At 35.9% G+C, this 19,661-nt stretch overlaps 1 protein-coding gene across 2 annotated transcripts; it reads right to left on the bottom strand.

The window, feature by feature from the left end:
• Window positions 1-7,520: 7,520 nt before the first annotated feature.
• Window positions 7,521-16,814, bottom strand: tspan31 (tetraspanin 31). 2 transcript variants are annotated; one of them, XR_010892931.1, is made up of 7 exons: window positions 16,642-16,814; window positions 13,438-13,605; window positions 13,224-13,304; window positions 12,981-13,115; window positions 11,190-11,300; window positions 9,092-9,232; window positions 7,521-8,942 (listed from the first exon to the last, which is right to left on the bottom strand). XR_010892931.1 is itself a non-coding variant. In XM_067371910.1 (6 exons), the coding sequence occupies exons 1-6, from the start codon at window positions 16,702-16,704 to the stop codon at window positions 9,158-9,160; spliced, it is 633 nt and encodes a 210-aa protein (XP_067228011.1). In that variant the 5' UTR covers window positions 16,705-16,719; the 3' UTR covers window positions 7,521-9,157. The 2 variants fall into 2 exon arrangements, 1 of the variants encoding a protein (XP_067228011.1); XM_067371910.1 differs by having other exon boundaries at window positions 7,521-9,232; window positions 16,642-16,719.
• Between the last annotated feature and the right edge of the window lie 2,847 nt (window positions 16,815-19,661).

The raw sequence follows: 19,661 nt of genomic DNA, 5'->3' as shown, positions 1-19,661 counted from the left end.
CTTAAAAAAAAAAAAAAAAACAGCAAAAATCTGGATTACAGTTGAGCACTTACAGTATAGCCACAAGATATAAGCAATATGTGCACGAAGATGATTTCAGTTTGGAAAAAAACACTAACCCTTAGTGCAAAATATCCAATATTACAACTCTGTTGCCATGTCAACATCTTTTTTTTTCTAAAAGGAGGGATGAATCAATTTTTTTTCTTTAATCAATATTATGCCACAAATGCAGTCGATTGAGCTTAACTTGTATAGACCTGCAATTTAAGCTTAGTGAGTTTGGCTAGTTGCTCCAAACACTTTAGCAGGACCGTCCTCTCCAAATAGTTGGACAGTATACACTCAATGCTTGTTTGTCACAAACAGCTGAGCTGGTCCGTCTTCATTTGTTCTAACAACATGCATCTAGTCCGTTCCATTATTTATGCTGCTATTGACCTGCTTGTCTCCCAGTTCTGATGGGAGAGATTACTCTTCCTGTTTGTCTGACTGGATCTGCATGCGTGAGGAATCGCAATCAGCTCCATCATCTGTCCTCATCAGACTCAGCCAACAAATATGGCATTGGTCATAGCCTTGCAGGTCAGGATGCAGAGATGCTTTCCCATTCCTGATCATAACACTCCATATATTTAGGTCCTCGCTTCTCAAACATCTCATAGACCTTTTGCTATATCCGTCTCTTGACAGGTGGTCAGACTGGTTTGTGCATATGGACACTCATGGAAAGGAGGGAGAACTGGCACATGTGAAGCCTGAGTGTGCTGACAGGATGGGGGTTCGCTTTGCTGAGCATGACCTAAGTCCTGTTGACCGGAAATTCAAGGAAACAAGACACCTCACATTGCACATTTTCCTTACATAAGCGCCCAGCAGCACAGAAAGACAAAAAACAGGCAATGTTACAGTACCATTTAAAATATTAGGCCAGCTGCATGTACATTTTGCATCTAATTTAAACGTGAAACTTGTCCAATAACATTAAAATGCAATGCATCATTCTTCCATTTTAAATTCAGCTGATGTGTTTATCCATGAAGATGGTTTCAGCTGTGAACCGTTCGATCTATTTGTTGTGGCCACTGGCAACAATTATTGATGCGCTGAAGCTCATCAGTGCGAATGTGCTGATAACTTGCAAATGATAAGAATCAACAAGTACAGGATGGCATTACACAGATGATACTGCAGACATATATTTGACCTTTTTCTTTCTTTACTGCTAGCATTTCCTTTAAAAAAAAGAAAAGAAAAAGTTGCTAGCAACTTTTCACAAAACTTTCATTGCCTCCAGAATATTTTGTTGTATGCATATCTGAACATACAATATATCAAAAGAAAGAACAGAGCATTCTTTTCTTTACACATAAATGTGGGCGAGTTTCATAAAAAAGCAACATTTTGAACAAAAAGCTGAGAAGACGACTGTAACACAGTTCGTAAATATGGGAAGAAGGAGGCGGGAACCGGCGAAGATTCCACAAAACTTTAATATAAAATAAACAAAGAACAAAGCGAAAGTAATGCCGGCAGACCCTCGCGGACGTCTGCCGGCCACACAAACATAACAAAACATAAAATAAAGTCCAGGCCTGCTCCTCTCTCGTCCTTCACGGTAGTTGCTCCTCCTTTTATGTTCCCGGAGCTCCTCCGTGATAGCCTGACTACGTCAGACTTCCTACTTCCGCTCAATTTCATTTCGCTTCTGTACTCAGTCTGAGACAGCGTCAGAGCTTTCTGTTTACCACCGGTCTGGAAACAGCCGGGCCAATCAACGAACAGAGGGCGGGCTGAGAGCCGTGACGTAGATGCTAAGCGCCGAGTTTTACATTGTAGGTTAGAGAAATCGAAAACCGAAACGACCGCGGAAATGGGAAACGAGACACGGGATGCAATTCGCTCTGTTATGGAGAACATTCAACTCTTTTTCAAACTGAAGCCAGAACAAGAAGAGTGTTTGATAAACATTTGTTTTATCATGTGTTTACAACAGGTTTACAGTGGAAGTTCAATCATAGATTTGAGTTCGATGCATGATGTCTGTGCTTCGATGCGGCTGTACAGGCACATAACATACGTCATAACTAAACGTATCTGATTGGCTTACGGGTAACCAATGATTTTAAACTTCAGACAAGCGCCCCCTGGCGAGAGAGAAAACACTCTATTATGCCATTCCAGACTCTGTCTACGAAGCAAAGTGAAGTAGCAGAGTCTGGTATTACCAGGCTACCTCCGTGAGGGACTCAAGGCGAAGCTAACACTCGCGCCACCGGCCTCGCGCCGTTCCCTCACGGCTCTCGCCCGCCCTGGTCGCCACAACGACGCTCTGATCAGTTTCAGAACGATGATCAAAGCATAGATTGAGTCCATCAACACCCCCGAAGCTTCACAGTCCTATACCTTGTCCTGGTTTGACATTTCATCCGGTAACATTAGGCAGTTTTGATGTATAGCCTCTGCTGTTGAATGTTTGATGATTATTTTATGTGCATAAAGGCACAATATGTAATTTTCACCACTAGAGGTTGCTTATTCAAAACAAAGGCGTAGCTTGATGACGCCTTGATTTTGCAGAATCTTGGGAGTTGTTGTCTTCACGTCTACAGCGGGTGGAAAAGAATCCAACAAGACTCAGAAATAATGTTAATGGATGCTAATGAATTAAAAATGTATCTGTAGTATGAAGCAGGGTGTGGCTGAAAGCCTTTGGAGTGGAACGAGGCCGCTGGAGCGATTGATAATGAGAGACACACACGTCTCGAGAGCAGCAGAGCTTTTATTATGCCGCAGATGAGAACTGCTGCGTTTTCCGGTCATGCATATGTAGAGTTAAGCAGTGTTTTTTTATCATATTAGACACATTTGTGTGTTGAAAGTTGTTATAATGCTACTCTGTGCGTTTTGCTCGGTGGCTGCTATGAGACTCTTGTTGCACACTGCAGTAAGATCGATATTAGGCATGGTAAAACATGGTAATTATATTACATCAAGAAAACGAGTTTTAATAATCAATAAAACTTACTGTGTTTAGCTCATAGACTGTAAAAAAAGATGGACGACGCGACGCCGCTTCCTTCCATTGTATTGAACTGAAGCCAAAATGGGCTGATGAATGGGCGCTGACACGTTACGCAATACGTCAAAAAAAAAAAAGTTTGGAGCCTGGGCATGCGCAGAAAGAATCGTCAGTTGAGCCGGAGGCGGAGTCGCGATATCAAACTTCCGCCCAGACGACTGCGTCATCATTCATGTATTTTAAATAGGCTATAAAAATTATACACAATTTAAAAGTCTACCTATGAAATAATAGGCTATTCTGTTTCTAGAGCAATAATATTTTTGAAACAGCAAATTCAGTAGATAAAATCAATATAATATGCCACTAGAAACAACTCTAAACCGGCAGAAACGGTCCTGCCATTTTAAATCAAGTTCAACTAACGTTACAGGAGATCGATTGCTGTAATTAGAGTAGGCTATCATTAGTTTTATCCTGCTAATTATTATTTTATACCCATAAAAATAATAAGTAACTGTCAGATAACGATCACCTGCTTTTTCCCGACATGGTTAACATTAGGTGTGTTATCTTAACTAATAACATTTATTAATTAGCTTATAACGCCCAAATTTGATGTTACAGAAAAAAAGTTCAGTGATCCGTCAGATCCTGTAGGTCGGTTAGTACAGTTTACTGCTGAACAACTAATTTTGTTGGTGTTAATGACAAAGAAATCGAAAATTAACAGTTAGTTAATACATCTTCAATCTCCCCTCAAAGCTCCGACAGTCCTCAGACAAGCTGTCAATCAACTTCGAATCATGACGACACGCCCCGTTTTTATAGCATCAAATTGCTAGCTAAAATCTAAATCATCACAAAAACAAACAATTGAATATATATCAGTGTGATAACAACTACCTTAAATGACCAAAACCTTCTTTCAGAAAGTTTTATTTGAAGCAGAATTTATTTTGAAGTTTTCACTGAAGTCTCATTCGACTGCATTGAGAGGGCGGGGTTTATGACCTGTACTGCATCCAGCCTCCAGGGGGCGATCAAAGATCCCGTGGCTTTACTTTTCAGAACGTATGAGACACACCCGGTTTAGCTATATAACATGATTCGATTTCTGTCGATGAATGTATCCAGACAGTTGCTCACCTGTCTAATAAAAACATATTAAAGCGTCTTTGGTCTTTCCATGGTTTCTACAATTTGCGAGTATGATGTAATTGATAGGCGATGCAGAGACGCGGTCTGTTTCCTGGTTAAAATTGCTTATTTCTCTGGATTTAAACATTGTTGGAAACATTTGGGATAATTTAAGTACACAAGTCAGCAAAGTATATAACATTATTCTAGTGGATTTTGGATATTTCAATCCAAAAATCTTACATATTGTGCCTTTAAGCAATGTTTCTATCGCTTGTTTCTTCTTCTCTTCTGCCTGTGTTTTGAGGAAATTCTGTAATCTTTCAGAAGATGCATAATAGCGCCCCCTACAGTATAACAGTGAAAACATGGATTGCATCAATGGTGGAGAAATAGATAAAATACATGAATCAGTGCTAATTTAGTATTATTTATTCACTAGCATTTATTCATAATTTTGACTATTGTTTATTTTTATATTTTCAGCTTTCATTTTAAATCTAGTTTGTTTCAGTAGCCTAATTGTAGGTGTTTTGCCATTTTTACTTTTTTGCAATTTCTATGCAGCTTTAATTTCATTTCAGTTTTAATCATTTTTGTACTTAGTTTTTTCTTCTTTTTTTAAAGTTTACATTATGTAATTTTTTATTTTTATTTCAGCAATATTTCAACTATCAAAACCACTTTTTAATAGGCCTAGTTTTAGTTAGCAATTACACTGGTATGGACCAAAAGCTTGTATTGTATATAACACACACACTCCAAATGCACAGAACAAGCAGTAAAAACTTTTACTATTACTAGCTTTTACATATTAGACCAGGCTTTGCTTTTTTGATCCTATATAGCAGGGGTGTCCACACTCTGTCCCAGAGGGCCACTGTCCTGCAGAGTTTAGCTCCAACTTCCCTAGTAAGAGGTTGATTAGCTGGTTCAGGTGTGTTTAATTGGGGTTGGAGCTGAACTCTGCAGAACAGTGACAGATTGGACACCCCTGCTATTTAGTTTTGTTGCTTTTGCTTTTTGTTCCAGTGGGCACCACATGGGGGCAGTGTATTTTGAGATACAAAGACCTTGCCTTATACTGACTTCACCCATGGTGTAAAATCACTGAGCATGGGCACAATAGAAATCAGCAGTCAGAGAGCAGGAAGCTTGTTGTTGATGCTGAGAGTTGAAGTGGAATATTACACAAAGAAATCATTTGTCTCCAAGAGACATGACAACAAGAACATTTACCTTTACTGCAAACTAACAGTGTTTTGTCTCTCACCAAGGGAACATTTGGTAAGATAACATTGTTTACAGTGGAATAATTTTTCAGACCCAGTATGAATCATTTTACAAACTCATCCTACACAAGTTGCATAATCTATATATAAAAGCTTGTCGTTTACAAGAAAATAAGCACCTTAGCTGAAAACAAAGCAAGTAAGTGATCTCACACTGACTGACTGATTTTTTAGGATTATCCTCATGTCATAATGGATTATTAGTTGTGGAAATAAAATGCATATAAACTCGATATGAAGTGTAAACACCTGCTGTTTTCGGTGATTTCCAGTAAAAGAAATGACAACAAATGGCAGTTTGCTGTTATATTCTAATCCAGTGGTTGTCAACTGATAGGTTGCAACCCATTTTTTGGGGGTAAACAATGCTAAATACAAATAATAATATGTCACAAAGCACATTAACCTTGTACATTTCAAATAAAGGATTAGAAACACTTCCCATATTTTTTGCTGTTGACATCAAAGGCTGTGTCCCATCAAAAATTCACTTTGTAGAAGTAGAACAAGTTTGATAGAAGCGAACAGGTTGCACGAAATACCCCGATTCTTGAAACCATGAATAAAATTATGTAAGGTAAAAGAATATACTCAGGTCTATTTATACTTTAAATACATTCTTTTACCTTGCAGGGTATCTGCAGGGTTTTTAAAACCAGATTTAGGGATTTTTAAAACCTTTTTTAAGCCCTGCACAAATAAATTACTGTATGGATGGGCAGAGCAAGATATATGGTAACACCCAAACCATAAAATGATGATTTTAACTTTACAATTCAAATAATACAGGTTTAACAAAAACAAAAATAGTTTTATAAAATGACAAACCTGACATTTCAGAAAATGGATAAGTCAAAATTATAAATGATTTTATACTGTACATACATACATATGTGCAATTTCACTGTCAGTAGAACCTTATGGAAAAGCAGAAATATAGTGGTTACCCTGGTAACGCAGTATACAATGAAGCCACGCTTTTTTGAAATGTGACGTGTTTGAAAGTACAATATAAACACTATAAGATAAATAGTCATAATTCATCCACAGTATATCATAAGCATTTGCTTGGCACAAATGTGCAGTATTCATTGATTGTTGTGACCTGCTCTGAAATGGCGAGCAAGCAGAATGCACAACTGTTTTTGACTTTGCAACATGCATTGCTCACAAATTAATTTAAGTTTAATAATCACATTAAGCCATATCATGATTCCTGTTTTTCTTTCTCCAAATTTAAGACCTCTTTAATTAATAATTAAGACTTTTCTTATACCACTTAAGATGTTTAATGCTTTATGCACGTAGAATTCAGAAACCCTTGTTATATAGCGACACCGGTGGCCATTAAGTGAACTGCAGTGAGCAACTTATTGCTTACGCTCGCATTCGTAATGTATAAGAGGCCGAACATGATTCAATGTGAAATCTAGGCAAAATTCTTTTTTCATTCTTTGCTTAGAAGTAAAAGAAGTTGAAAATACCTTTGCATACCTTTTATACCTTTTGATAAATATGTAAATATGTGCTGCAAGCTTTCCTCTCAATAACAAAATAAACCAGCTCTGCAATTCACCAGCATCATGTCAATGAATTAGGTAATCAAAATTACACTTATGATAGTTTGATTATACTACACAGTATATTTGAGACTATATAGACTATGTAGATCTGGCTATGTGAAACTATAGTTGGAATTAATCCCTTTTCTTTGCATGACACATTGACATTACAGTACAGGATGGCTCTTTCTGGATTATCCTGAACACTGTATAACCATTCGTTTCACGTCATTGAATGGCAAAAATGTCCTGAGTACTTCACATAAAAATCAGGTAGGTTTCATTACAAGCTGGTCACACATGGCCAACAAAAAGTGATTAATACATGAAAATTCTTACATATAGCTCCTTTAAATTTGATTAAACTGAATTGAAGACTTTTTAAAAGACCAAAAGAAATACAGAATTGGTACTGTGTTAGGTTGCCACTTGATGTCAGTGTAAAATCTTGGGTTTGGAAGCAAAACCAGTAGAGAAACAACTCATCATGATAAAAAAAAAAAGAATTGCACAGGTATTGATCTAAGAATATTTAATTGGAAAAGTCAGTTTCAAAAATACAAGGCAAATCCAGGGAAAATGGTGCTTACAGCTCACCAAGTCGGGTATTGCGGCCTTCTCACAATGGCAATAAATAACTATTATAGCACAGACATTGATTTCACCTCTTCAAAATCCATCAGTGAAACACTCATAATACCATGACCAAGTGAAGCAGAACACATTTTAGCTGTACTGAGTGATGGTTCAGAGTTCTCATTTTCTCAATCATGTGGGGCGGAAACTAAAGTGGTTAAGACTGTGAATATTAGCCAATATGTTCCTCTATTAATAAGAGTAAGCAAATTAACACAAGAACATATTGGACATATGGAATCAACATATGCACGTGCACATAAGGTATTACAAATGATCTATCTACTACAATAACAATGTTCAACATTGCAAAAAACGCACACTTGAATGGCAACTTAACACTTTTAGCACAAAACAAGAAAAAAGAAGCACAAAAAAAAAAAGATTTGGCAAAACACAAAATAAGAAGGATTTAACTGAAATGGCACATTATTCAGTGCTAAAATTATGGACCTGATGCTGTTAGTACTTTTTTAAAATAGCTGAAAGAAGCGATACATGATTGCAAATAAATGGCACACCAAGGTTATTCCAACACAAACATCCACAAAACAATGCATAAGATTTTAAAAACACCATATCCTTGAGTAATACTAAGCTTCAAAGGAAATCGAGAACTTCAAAAGTCCAGTGAGAATAGCGAGACCCGGCTGAGGTGGAGGGGTCTCTGTGGTTTAAATAAGGATGGAAAAGAAGCGGTGAACGTCGACCCTGTCACGGTAAAGACTATGTACAACAGGAGGGCTGCAGTCCTTCGGCAGGGGAAATCCTCCAATTCACATGGCTCAGTTACACAAGTATTTATCTTTTTAAATATTCACGTTCTACGTCTAATTCCTAAACTAATATCCCATAGGCTGGACTGGTCACCTCATTGAGACGGATTCCATAAAGCATTGCACAAAACACCGGTGTTTATCAGGTCTGTACTCATTCAAGACACACATGGATGCGGTTTTCCTGGGAGATACGTGACAGAATTTCACCGTGACTACTTCATTAACTGATACTAATTAATATAGTTTACGTGGGATAACTTTCTGTTACACTGAAACTATTTCAGCACTACACACCTGGTTATGTGTACATAAGTGAGCTGACCATGTCACAATGAAACAATTCTGAGGCTATGAACATGCAGACATCGATGGCTTTTACATTGCAGATTTTCGGTTTGCATACGCAGAACAGGAAGAGCTTCTCACATCAAGGATGGGGGGAAGTGCCAGAACGAGCATCCTATCATACATGATACCTCCTCCTGCTGGTTTAAATTAGCCCTCTGCAGACCTTGTGTAGAAAATGGGTCAGATCTATCATCAAAATGGATGTGTTTGTATGTGCAGTGTGGTGCATTAGTTTGTGTGTTCTGAACGCGGTGTCTGGGATCTGTGGTTGTGTTTAATGCTTTAAATGTCTCTTGGTGCACTCCACTCTACCTGTGCAAAAGGGAACTGGAATAGCTGGACTACACTAATGTAGTTTAGGACAGACGGTCTGAGAGACTATAAGAAAGCACTGGGGTTCGCTCTCGGGTCCTTTTGGTTCCTGTATCGCATGGCCAGCCAAACTCCTAAGATCTGAAACAAAAAAGGGTCAAAATGATTAAAAATACAATCCTGGAGTAAAATGTATAATGACAAAAAGACCATGTGATAGTGATTTTACCATTATGGGCAAATTAGCACTGTAATGCATGGCTGAAAGTGACTTATTTATATATCAGAAATATTATAAAAGAGATCCGTGCTCAATGTTCAATAAATATATTCAGTATATATATATATATATATATATATATATATATATATATATATATATATATATATATATATATATATATATATATATATATATTCTAGCATTGTTTTCTAATATTCTGCTAAATAAATATAATATATGTTATACAAATAAATATGAAGATAAAATAAAATATTAATAAAAAAAGCTGAAATAAAATAAAACAAATATTAGATGAATAGCATTATTAACTTAAAAACAAACAAAACCTTTTTTCATTTATTTATAAAGCACAATTTATACAATAGCAGTTGCCCAATGTGCTGTACAAAGATAAAAAATAAATAAAAACAGAAAATACAAAAGTAAATTCAAATTAGGCACAGAAATTCAATATAGAACATGCCTCAATAGCCAGTAGAATTAAAAGCCTGAGATAATAAATGGGTTTTTAACGGAGTTTTAAAACTAGATATAGTAGGAGCCGCTCTAACATGCAAGGGTAGAAGTCTAGGTCAGTCTAGGTGCCGCTACCGAGAAGGCCCGGTCACCCAAGGTTTAATCTAGACCCGGGAACAATCAAAAGCCACTGATCAGAGGACCTAAGAGATCTAGTAGATTTTAAAAGGTCTGCAAAGTAATGTACCGCCAAACCATTTCAAGATTTAAAAACAAACAGCTAAAGCTTAAATTCTATTTGGAAACGTACTGGCAACCAATGAAGGGGGATAAAATGGGGGTAATATGCATTTTTGCATCCCCGTCAGCATCCTAGCAGCTGCATTCTGGACTACCTGCAAATGTGACAACACTGTCTGACTAACTCCTATATACAGAGAATTACAAAAATCCAGCCTTGAAAAAAAAAGGCATGAATGACTTTCCCAAGGTCCTTAAAAGAAAGAAATGTCTTGACTTTAGCCAGAAGTCTCAGGTGGAAAAAGCTGGACTTGACAACAGCATTTATTTGCTTATAAAATTTAAAAGCTTTGTCAAATAAAATACCCAGATTCTTCACCAATGTTTTATTACACAAAGCCAGTAGACCAAGATTAAAAGTATCAGTCAGTCCAAATGTAATTTTGTTTTCATTGAGTTTTAAAAAAATTTAAAGACATCCATTTATTTTATATCATTTAGACACTCTAGAAGAGGAGTTAGGGCATTCTTGTTATTCTTTTGCAATGACAGATAAATCTGTGTGTCATCCGCAGAACAGTGAAAAGAAATTACGTTATGTTTCTTACAAATAGATCCCAAAGGGAGCATCTATAGAGAAAAAAGAAGTGGAGCAAGAATGGGAGCCCGCAAGTGAGGCAACAAACTGAAATAAAATAACCAAATTAAAAGGTACAAAAATTACTAAAACTGAAATAAAAATAAAGCTAAATCGACATATAAAAAACTAATTAAAATAGCAAAAGCACATAACAAAATGAGTCAAAATTCAATTAAAACTATAACTAAAAAAAACAAAAGCTAATTCTAAATAATAAGAGCTCCAATAATAGTAAATAAATAATAAAACATACATATACATTAATACGATACTACTACTACTAATATTTAATATCTGAGGAACTTGACTCAATTAATATAATTCAGTATTCAATATCTTCAATATATAAATTAATAAAAAAATTAAACTAATGTACAGTCTCAAGTGTGTATAATTTATGACGACAACTTATTTATGATCAATAGTAATTTATTTAAACCATGAGTCTCTAACTAACATGCCCAGACCTCAGAAAGAAAATCAAGTTTCCAAAAGTTGTGATCTGATTCTGAACTAACCTCTGTAAAGCTGAAAAAGAGGCCAACTCCTCCCAGAATCTTCAGAGCTTCAGATGAATGTTGGAGCATCTTTTCACCGCAGGTGAGGCAGGATTTCTTTTTTACGCATGGCTGCAAGAAAAGAAAGCAGGGTGTTAAATCTCTCATTTTTCACATTTGATTAACATCAGATCAAATTGGTACATTGACTGATCATCTTAGATCAAAATACACTGTTAGTTTGACCCTTTACCTGTTGGGCCAGACAATTCAAAGTAATGTTGCTCAACAACAACTTGATGTAAAAAACAATAGGTGTAGTTTTTAAAGCTTAGAAGCTTGGCTTTACAGTGAATATAGGGAATATGACCATCATAACAAGTGCTTTTAAATTTGCTGACATATTAGAAGTGCTCTATTTTAATAGCATGAAAGAATAACTGCTTTACATGAATACTATGTATTGACTTGTGTCATATATCGCTGAAAAGGCTTCAACTAGCAGAATACAACAAGCATATTTGTTTCAGTTAAAGACCAAACTATACCAAGTATTTGTATGAAATAGTTTTGGTTTGTAACGTTTTGGTTTGTAACTTCGTGAAACATTACTAAACCATAGTAGATTGATTGGATTACGGAGTGACATGACATGCTGCTTGGACTTCTGGGATCGATCGTGTTGCGATCATGACAGTGTTCTCCAGCATCATTTGAAAGTTCAACCAATGGAAACTGGATCAATGGAGACGATGTGTAGAGACCAATCAGACAGTTTTACAACTAGAGCGTGCTTGGATTGGTTTGATTGACAGGTCTTGATTTACCATGCGCCATTATGATTCGTGTTCGAACTAGGGCTGCACGATTAATCGCATGCTATTCTCACGCGCATTTCGTCAGTAAAGCCGGTTCCCTGATTACCGCTAAATCGCCATCACCTGCTTTCAAATGAAGCGGCATTTAATAGACAGAGCCGTAGATCACTGAAAAGCCACGCAATATCGCGTTCATATCGCAGATGAATCGCCTGCGATAATGAACGCGATATTGCGTGGCTTGTCTGTGAACTACGGCTCTGTCTATTAAAAGGCGCTCCGTTTAAAAACAGGTGATGGCGATTTAGCGGTAATCAGGGAACCGGCTTTACTGACGAAATGCACGTGAGAATAGCATGCGATTAATCGTGCAGCCCTAGTCCGAACCACTGATTCGAAACAAAAGATTTGTAAAGCTTCATGAAGCAGTGTTTTGAAATCACCCATCACTAGATATTGTTGAATAAAGTCGTTATTTTGTTTTTTTTGGCGCACAAATAGTATTCTCGTCGCTTCATAACATTAAGGTTGAACCACTGTAGTCACATGAACTGTTTTAAATATGTCTTTTCTGGGCATCTGAAAGTGTTAATTATCTTGCTGGCAATGGAGGCCTCACTGAGCCATCGGATTTTATAAAAAATATCTTAATTTGTGCTCCAAAGATGAACAAAGGTCTTATGGGTGTGGAACGACATGAGGGTGAGTAATTAATGACAGACTTTTTGTTTTTGGGTGAACTAACCAGTTCTTCACCAGAATAAGACATTTTTTTTTGAGACTCATGCTCATTGTATCTCCCTTTTCTCAAAATCCTGTCCTCTCTCCACTTCATCGATCCAATAAAGTTGTAGAACGCCAAATTAAAACAAAAAAGGATGGGGTTGGGGGAGGGAACAATATTTTTTTCACTATTCTCCTTTATCTTTATCCTGTTATTATTGTAAATGTTAATAAACAGATTAAGCAACAAAAAAAGGGGGGGTATTCTTACAGCTTCACAGAGGTGTAAGTCAGACACAAAATCTGTCTTAGTATTGTTGAACAGGCCACAGCAGTCCATTTTCTTCTCAAGGCTGATTCTCGTGTCGTTACTCATTATATTCCAGGACGAGTTCAGCAGCTTCTCCTGTTTTTGGTAATGTGACATGAAAAAAAAAAACAAGAATCACACTCAGTTTCTCAACAAACAATTGTGCAACAACAACATGTGCCCTTTAAAATGAATTAGGCCTACCTGCTGACCCTGGTTCATGGCCAGGCAAGAACAGGAAACTCCAAACTGGAAGAGGAACACAATGAAGAGAATGACCATGTACTGTAGAAAAGCATTTGTGGTCAAGGACTTTACAACATTCAGATGGGAGAACTATTAAATATTTACAATTTATAACAACATAGATAGGCATAGAACTCCAAAAAGCACGCAATACAAGGCTGCTAAAGGATACAAAGAAAAGCATGACTTGGTGATGATGGACGGCACCAATGAGCCCCACAATGGAGATCAGTAGCAGAAAGAAGCCCACGGCAATCACGCCACCGATGATGTGTATGCTGGAGACAATGCCGAAGCCTTTCCCCCACGCTGCTACGACAATCAACAGGAGACCCACCAGCTGAGGATGAAACAAGAGAGCAATCAGAAACGTGCCACAACTGTACAAACCATTTACAATAGATTAAACTGTATGAAATTACACTACTTTGTGCTTAAATTCAACATGAAATGGCATTCACAACCCATTTTACATCCATAATGTGACATATTATCAAGTTGAACAGAATAATTCATGAGGGGGAAAAAAAATCTGTAGAGATGATTTAAAAAGTAAATAATAAATTAAAATAAAAAAATAAAATACAATAAAAATAAAATATCTAAAATAAACTAATTTCTTTCATTTTTTTTTTAACCTTTCATTTAACTTACAATTGTAAAAATAAAATACAAAATTAAACCAAATAAATCAAAACAAATTATAATCAAGTAAAAAGAGTACACTGACAAAACATCTCAAACAAAACGTGTTACAAGTAACTTTAATTTTTTTTTAATTTATTTATTTAATTTATTAAGTAATAAATAAAAAAATAAAAAAAAGTCTAATCAAATAAAAATTGTACCCTGGCAAGACACCTTAAGTAAAATAAGTTACAATTCATTTGTTGTTTGCAAAAATTATTTTGCCAGAACTGATGGCAACTTATGAATGGTCATCAATGGAAAAAGACTTTTTGTCTATAGTTAGTGTAGTTAACTTATGACTACCAGCTGCGGCTAACCATATCATGTTAACCAAATGCTAGCTAGGCGTGGTCTCCATATGACAGGTAGTTGGAGAGGAGGATTTTTAAAAAAAATAAGACGACAAACATTTTAGTCTGTAATAATAATAATATGCTCTGATAAGTCATTCACAATAAGACCAGGAATATGTATTAAAGTAATCAAGGTCAAAATTGATTTCATGTTGACTTTAAGTGACATCTACAGACCTATGCCTCAAGATGATTGCTTTATCTTGAGTTTAGATGCATTACAACTACTGTGACAGCTACATTAAACACAAGTCACATGTTGTTACACTTCTAAAATGTGCATTTCTATACTACATTTCTATAAGCTAAACTGTGACTAGGGTCAATCTACAGTTCAAGGGTTTGTCTGGAATCTATATAACCCAAAGCAAAGATAAAGCAGGATAAAGGTCCAGAGAGCAACATATTTACCAAACGGTAGCACATGGGCAGCATATCACGGGCCAAACCCAAAGCTGAACAATGTACACACAGTCCCTCCTTAAATGCCAGCATGAGGGGTACGATTATGACATTAGGAGAACATTGTGAACCAAAACCAAGCCAAATACACCACAAACTGATCCAGACCTGACTTTTCCGTGCAAACTCCATATTTAAAAAAAGTATTTACTCAAATATGAAGTGATTTACAGCAGGGGTTGGGAATTGTAAGAAAGTCTGTGGAAAAACTTAGAGTAAAACTGTAAAACAAATCAATAAAAATAAGATTAAGTTAATGAATTATTAATATAAATAAGTAACTATAAATAAATACATTTAAATAAATAAAATCTGACAGTACACTAAATATTTTCCAAATAATATTTTACACATTTATATTATTAATTTTTCACAGTATAAATAGGGTCTACTAGGAAATTCTAGAAAAAAAGAATAAATAAAAATAAGATTAAACAAAATAAATAAAATTGTAATACAAACAAAATAAATACATTTAAAGAAAGGTAAATAAACAGTATAGTACTAAAGTGAGTAGAGAAAAATAATGTAATAGAACTGAAATATTGTCAAAATAATATTTTACACTTATTTATAATATTAATTTTTCACAGTATAAATTGGATCTACAAAGAAATTCTAGAAAAAAAGGAAAAAATGTACAAAAAAGGAATAAAATTAAATTAAACAAAATAAATAAATATAAAGAAAAAAAGAAAGGTAAATAAACAGTACTATAGTGGATAGAGAAAATATAATGTAATAGAACTGAAATATTGTCAAAATAATATTTTACACATTTATAATATTAATTTTTCACAGTATAAATTGGGTCTGCTAGGTAAAAACAAAATACAAAGTAATATTTTACACATTTATAACATTAATTTTTCACAGTATAAATTGCTTCTTTATACATGAAAATACACATCTGTCTTCTAAATTTTAGGATGGGCTCCCTAAGCACAAGAATGATCATATTTGTGGGTCTGTGACATTAAAAGACTGAAAACCCTTGATTTACTTCACTTATAATAAAAACAGCCCCTGTGGGGTAACATGAGGTTAAATGTCTTTAGCTTGAAAGATTTTAACCTTTGTGTCACTAGCACAGATCTTTAACCACTAACGTACACCACCCAAAGTCTTCTCATTTATAGCTCTGGCTGAGTGCAAACTGCAAAGTCCTTTATTTTTGTCTGACACCATGATCTTCTTCATCCAGTATCACACATGTGAGTCAGAGGCATTACAGAAGCATGATCAGTGACTCAGTCCTGTGAGTGTATCATATTAAGCAAGCATTAATACTATCTCTACAACATCTGAAATGACATTTGAGTTTTGACAGATAGCCTACATGCATGAAGCTGCCAGAACCAGAGCAATCAGGCTAATCAGTCGTGAAATAGACATAAATACATATGTATTTAATAATTTAGGAATACACTTCATCCACAAAGAAAACAACAAGAGTAAATAATAAACAGATTATACAAACATATGGACGGTTATGCAACACTGGATGTCGAAACATCATTCAGGAGATTCGACAAAAACAAACTACAAAAAAAATCTTAACATTACCACATCAAACCGATGTTTTCTTTCACTAATAATAGTAAAACAAGAAGGTTTTGTTTAACTAGGACAACCTATAAAGATAAGCAGCTAGCTGATTCATGTACTGTTAGCTATAAAACAAAGACCTCACCTACGAACTAGCAATAGAGACCTAGAGAGTGAATATAAATAAAGCAAAATGTTCATAACACGCCTTTTATCCAGTAGAAATGTTGAGATAAGGTAAACTAAATGTTTTAAGTGTTTATAGAGGATTAGCCGCTGCTAACAGGCTAGCCGAGCTATATATTTATGTATGTGCGACTCACCATATAAACTACATTTAGAGAACAGAGGGCGTTTTTCGAGCACGTAAATCCTCCGCAAACCATGTTGAATCCTCAGGCATTTACCGGTGAGAAGAAATGATGTGCTACTGATGTTGTTTTCGCTGATGTGAGTATGCTATAAACTGCTCTTCTTCTCTTGTGGGTGAGCAGCAGCGATGTCCGATTCATGAGCGAATCGTTTATTTCAGACGAATCTTTTCGGTTCACAAAACCGACTGAACTGAATCATTCCTTGCTCACGGTCACAAACGGTAATGAAAATAATAACTATCCCTGCATCCCAATGTGCATACTATCCGCCCTAAATAGTATTGAAAATGACTAATGTCACATACTATTTAGGATGGATAGTATGCACATTGAGATGCAGGCTATGTTTTTATGAGCCGAATCACGGCTGCAAAAAACTGAACTAACACGCATGAATTTACAATAAACAGCCTTGTTAATGAAACTTAAATAAAACGTAAAAAAAAAAAAACAAACAGAAATGTGTTTCTACATACAAAAACGATTTTAACCGGTTATGTGATGTGATATTAAAAAAAAATTGTTTTCAAAAAAGCCGGTTATGTGTTATGTGATGACGACACAATTGGGTCATGAAATAAATGAATCGCTGAATCGTTTTGAATTGATTCTTTGAAATTAACTTTTCGAAAGAACCGATTCGCGGAAATCGGTTCCCATCAAGGGCTGAACCGGTGACGGTGACGTCAACCGGAGCCGCAGACCCTCTAGCGGCAGAACTTTTACTCACGTGCTTTGTTTGAAATGCATGCGACGGACGCCAGGAGAGAAAACTTCCTAATCATAGCCATCATACAAAAGAATAAAAAATCTTCCCTTTCTTATCTTATCTTTTTAAATGAAGGCTAGTGTCTAAAATATGATTTCCTTTTATGTCATTTTTATGTAAGTGTTTCATATCACACAATTAAGCCAGTTCACTAATAGGCTAAACATATAAGAAAATGTATTACATTTTATTTTCAAATCTAAATTATCACTCCCTGACCTTAATCTCGCGATAGCAAACACTTCTGCCACCAAAAAGCATGCGCGTATTTTCATAATGTAGTATCCAATTAATTAGCCTAAAACGACCAACATACTCAGTTAAAGACATTTAATTAAAAACCTTAAGGATGTTAAGAGATAAACACATGATCAGGAACAGTTTCACAGTACGCTACATTTGACCTCCTGTCTGCAAACATCAAAGTACCTTTAAAGGGTTAGTTCACCCAAAAATGAAAATAATGTCATTTATTACTCACCCTCATTTCGTTCTACACCCGTAAGACCTTCGTTCATCTTCAGAACACAAATTAAGATATTTTTGTTGAAATCCGATGGCTCAGTGAAGCCTAGCCAGCAATGACATTTCCTCTCTCAAGATCCATTAATATACTAAAACATATTTAAATCAGTTCATGTGAATTCAGTGGTTCAATATTAATATTATAAAGCGACGAGAATATTTTTGGTGCGCCAAAAAAAACAAAATAACGACTTATTTAGTGATGGCCGATTTCAAAACACTGCTTCATGAAGCTTTGGAGCGTTATGAATCTTTTGTGTCGAATCAGCGGATCGGAGCGCCAAAGTCACATGATTTCAGCCATTTGGCGGTTTTAAACGCTATCCAAATCATGATTCGACACAAAAGATTAATAACGCTCTGAAGCTTCATGAAACAGTGTTTTGAAATCAGCCATCACTACATAAGTCGTTATTTTGTTTTTTTGGCACTCCAAAAATGTTCTCTTGGCTTTATAATACTAATATTGAACCACTGTACTCACATGAACCGATTTAAATATGTTTTAGTACCTTTATGGATCTTGAGTTAGGAAATGTCATCTATGCAGGCCTCACAGAGCCATCGGATTTCAACAAAAATATCTTAATTTGTGTTCCGAAGATTAACAAAGATCTTATGGGTGTAGAACGACATGAGGGTGAGTAATAAATTACATTATTTTCATTTCATTTTTGGGTGAACTATTCCTTTAACTAACTAAGTCATTTCACTCAGCGGCCATCTTTGAAACGCCTCTGGGGCATTCAAGTGCATCTATTCCATAGACAGTAAAAGAAATGGACACAGCGACCCCATTGGAACTCAAGTGAGTCAAGTGAAGCCCATTTTTAGCGATTTTTAGCACTTCCTTTTCTGACGTACAGACTCACACTAAGCTTGATGACGTCAGTAACCTGTCTGACAGATGTAAATCTTCTAGTAGCTGTGCGTGAAAACTGCCATCGTTAATCTTGCAGAGACGGCGAGCTTGAGCGCGGAGTTCTTTGGCGTGAGTGAGCAGGAGTAAGTATTCTGATTAATTAGTTTGTATAGTATTTTAAAATGTAACGCCAGTACGCCATATTAAGTTAATGCATACTATTGCCTGCGAGCTTCTCTTCCTGTCTGTACGGTAATTTCTCTACTGTGCGACAGAGAGTCGAGTGGTTATGACGCAATCGTTAGCCTATTTTTACAAAAACTGTTTCTACGGGGCCATAATGTAACATAGAAGGTAATGGAGCCCTTTATACATAGTTGTGTATGTTTAGAAATAAATAATGGACAAATGGAGTCTTTAAACGCCTCAGATGTAAAGTTATTCGCTGTCAAAGTGACGCCAAAATGAATGGGAGTCAATGGGGATGCTAACGCAAGTGAAGTTCTGCTACAAGATGGCGGCACGCGGCCGACTTCAACTTCCGGTCGACTTCCTTGGGCACTGATCTCTTCAGTGCAAATTCTCCAAAACTGTTTGCCAAGCTTTTGATTAAATTTCATATTTGAAATCACCAATGAAATCTGACAACAACAGTCTCATAAATTTGTTTCTAAACGCTCAAGTCATGACAAAAATTATTTTTTTTCAGGCTGGATCAAGCTAATGCGCATGCGCAGTCCTAAATGCCCGTCTCTCGTGTCTCACTTCAGGCGCGCGTCTGACTGTTTCCATAGGAACCGGAGCCTCTAACGG

The sequence above is a fragment of the Chanodichthys erythropterus genome, chromosome 20, assembly GCF_024489055.1.
Source record: "Chanodichthys erythropterus isolate Z2021 chromosome 20, ASM2448905v1, whole genome shotgun sequence".
NCBI classification, from domain to species: Eukaryota; Metazoa; Chordata; class Actinopteri; order Cypriniformes; family Xenocyprididae; genus Chanodichthys; species Chanodichthys erythropterus.
The sequence above is the reverse complement of the archived record's forward strand: the minus strand, read 5'-3'. Positions and strand labels throughout refer to the sequence as shown.

Excerpts from the sequence above, each read along its gene's own strand:
- tspan31 (XM_067371910.1), bottom strand. The coding sequence starts at position 16,704 with ATGGTTTGCGGAGGATTTACGTGCTCGAAAAACGCCCTCTGTTCTCTA. Across the intron at positions 13,606-16,641 it reads CTCTAAATGTAGTTTATATG|CTGGTGGGTCTCCTGTTGAT; the intron begins GTGAGTCGCACA and ends TTTCATCCTCAG. Across the intron at positions 13,116-13,223 it reads CCATGAACCAGGGTCAGCAG|GAGAAGCTGCTGAACTCGTC; the intron begins GTAGGCCTAATT and ends TACCAAAAACAG.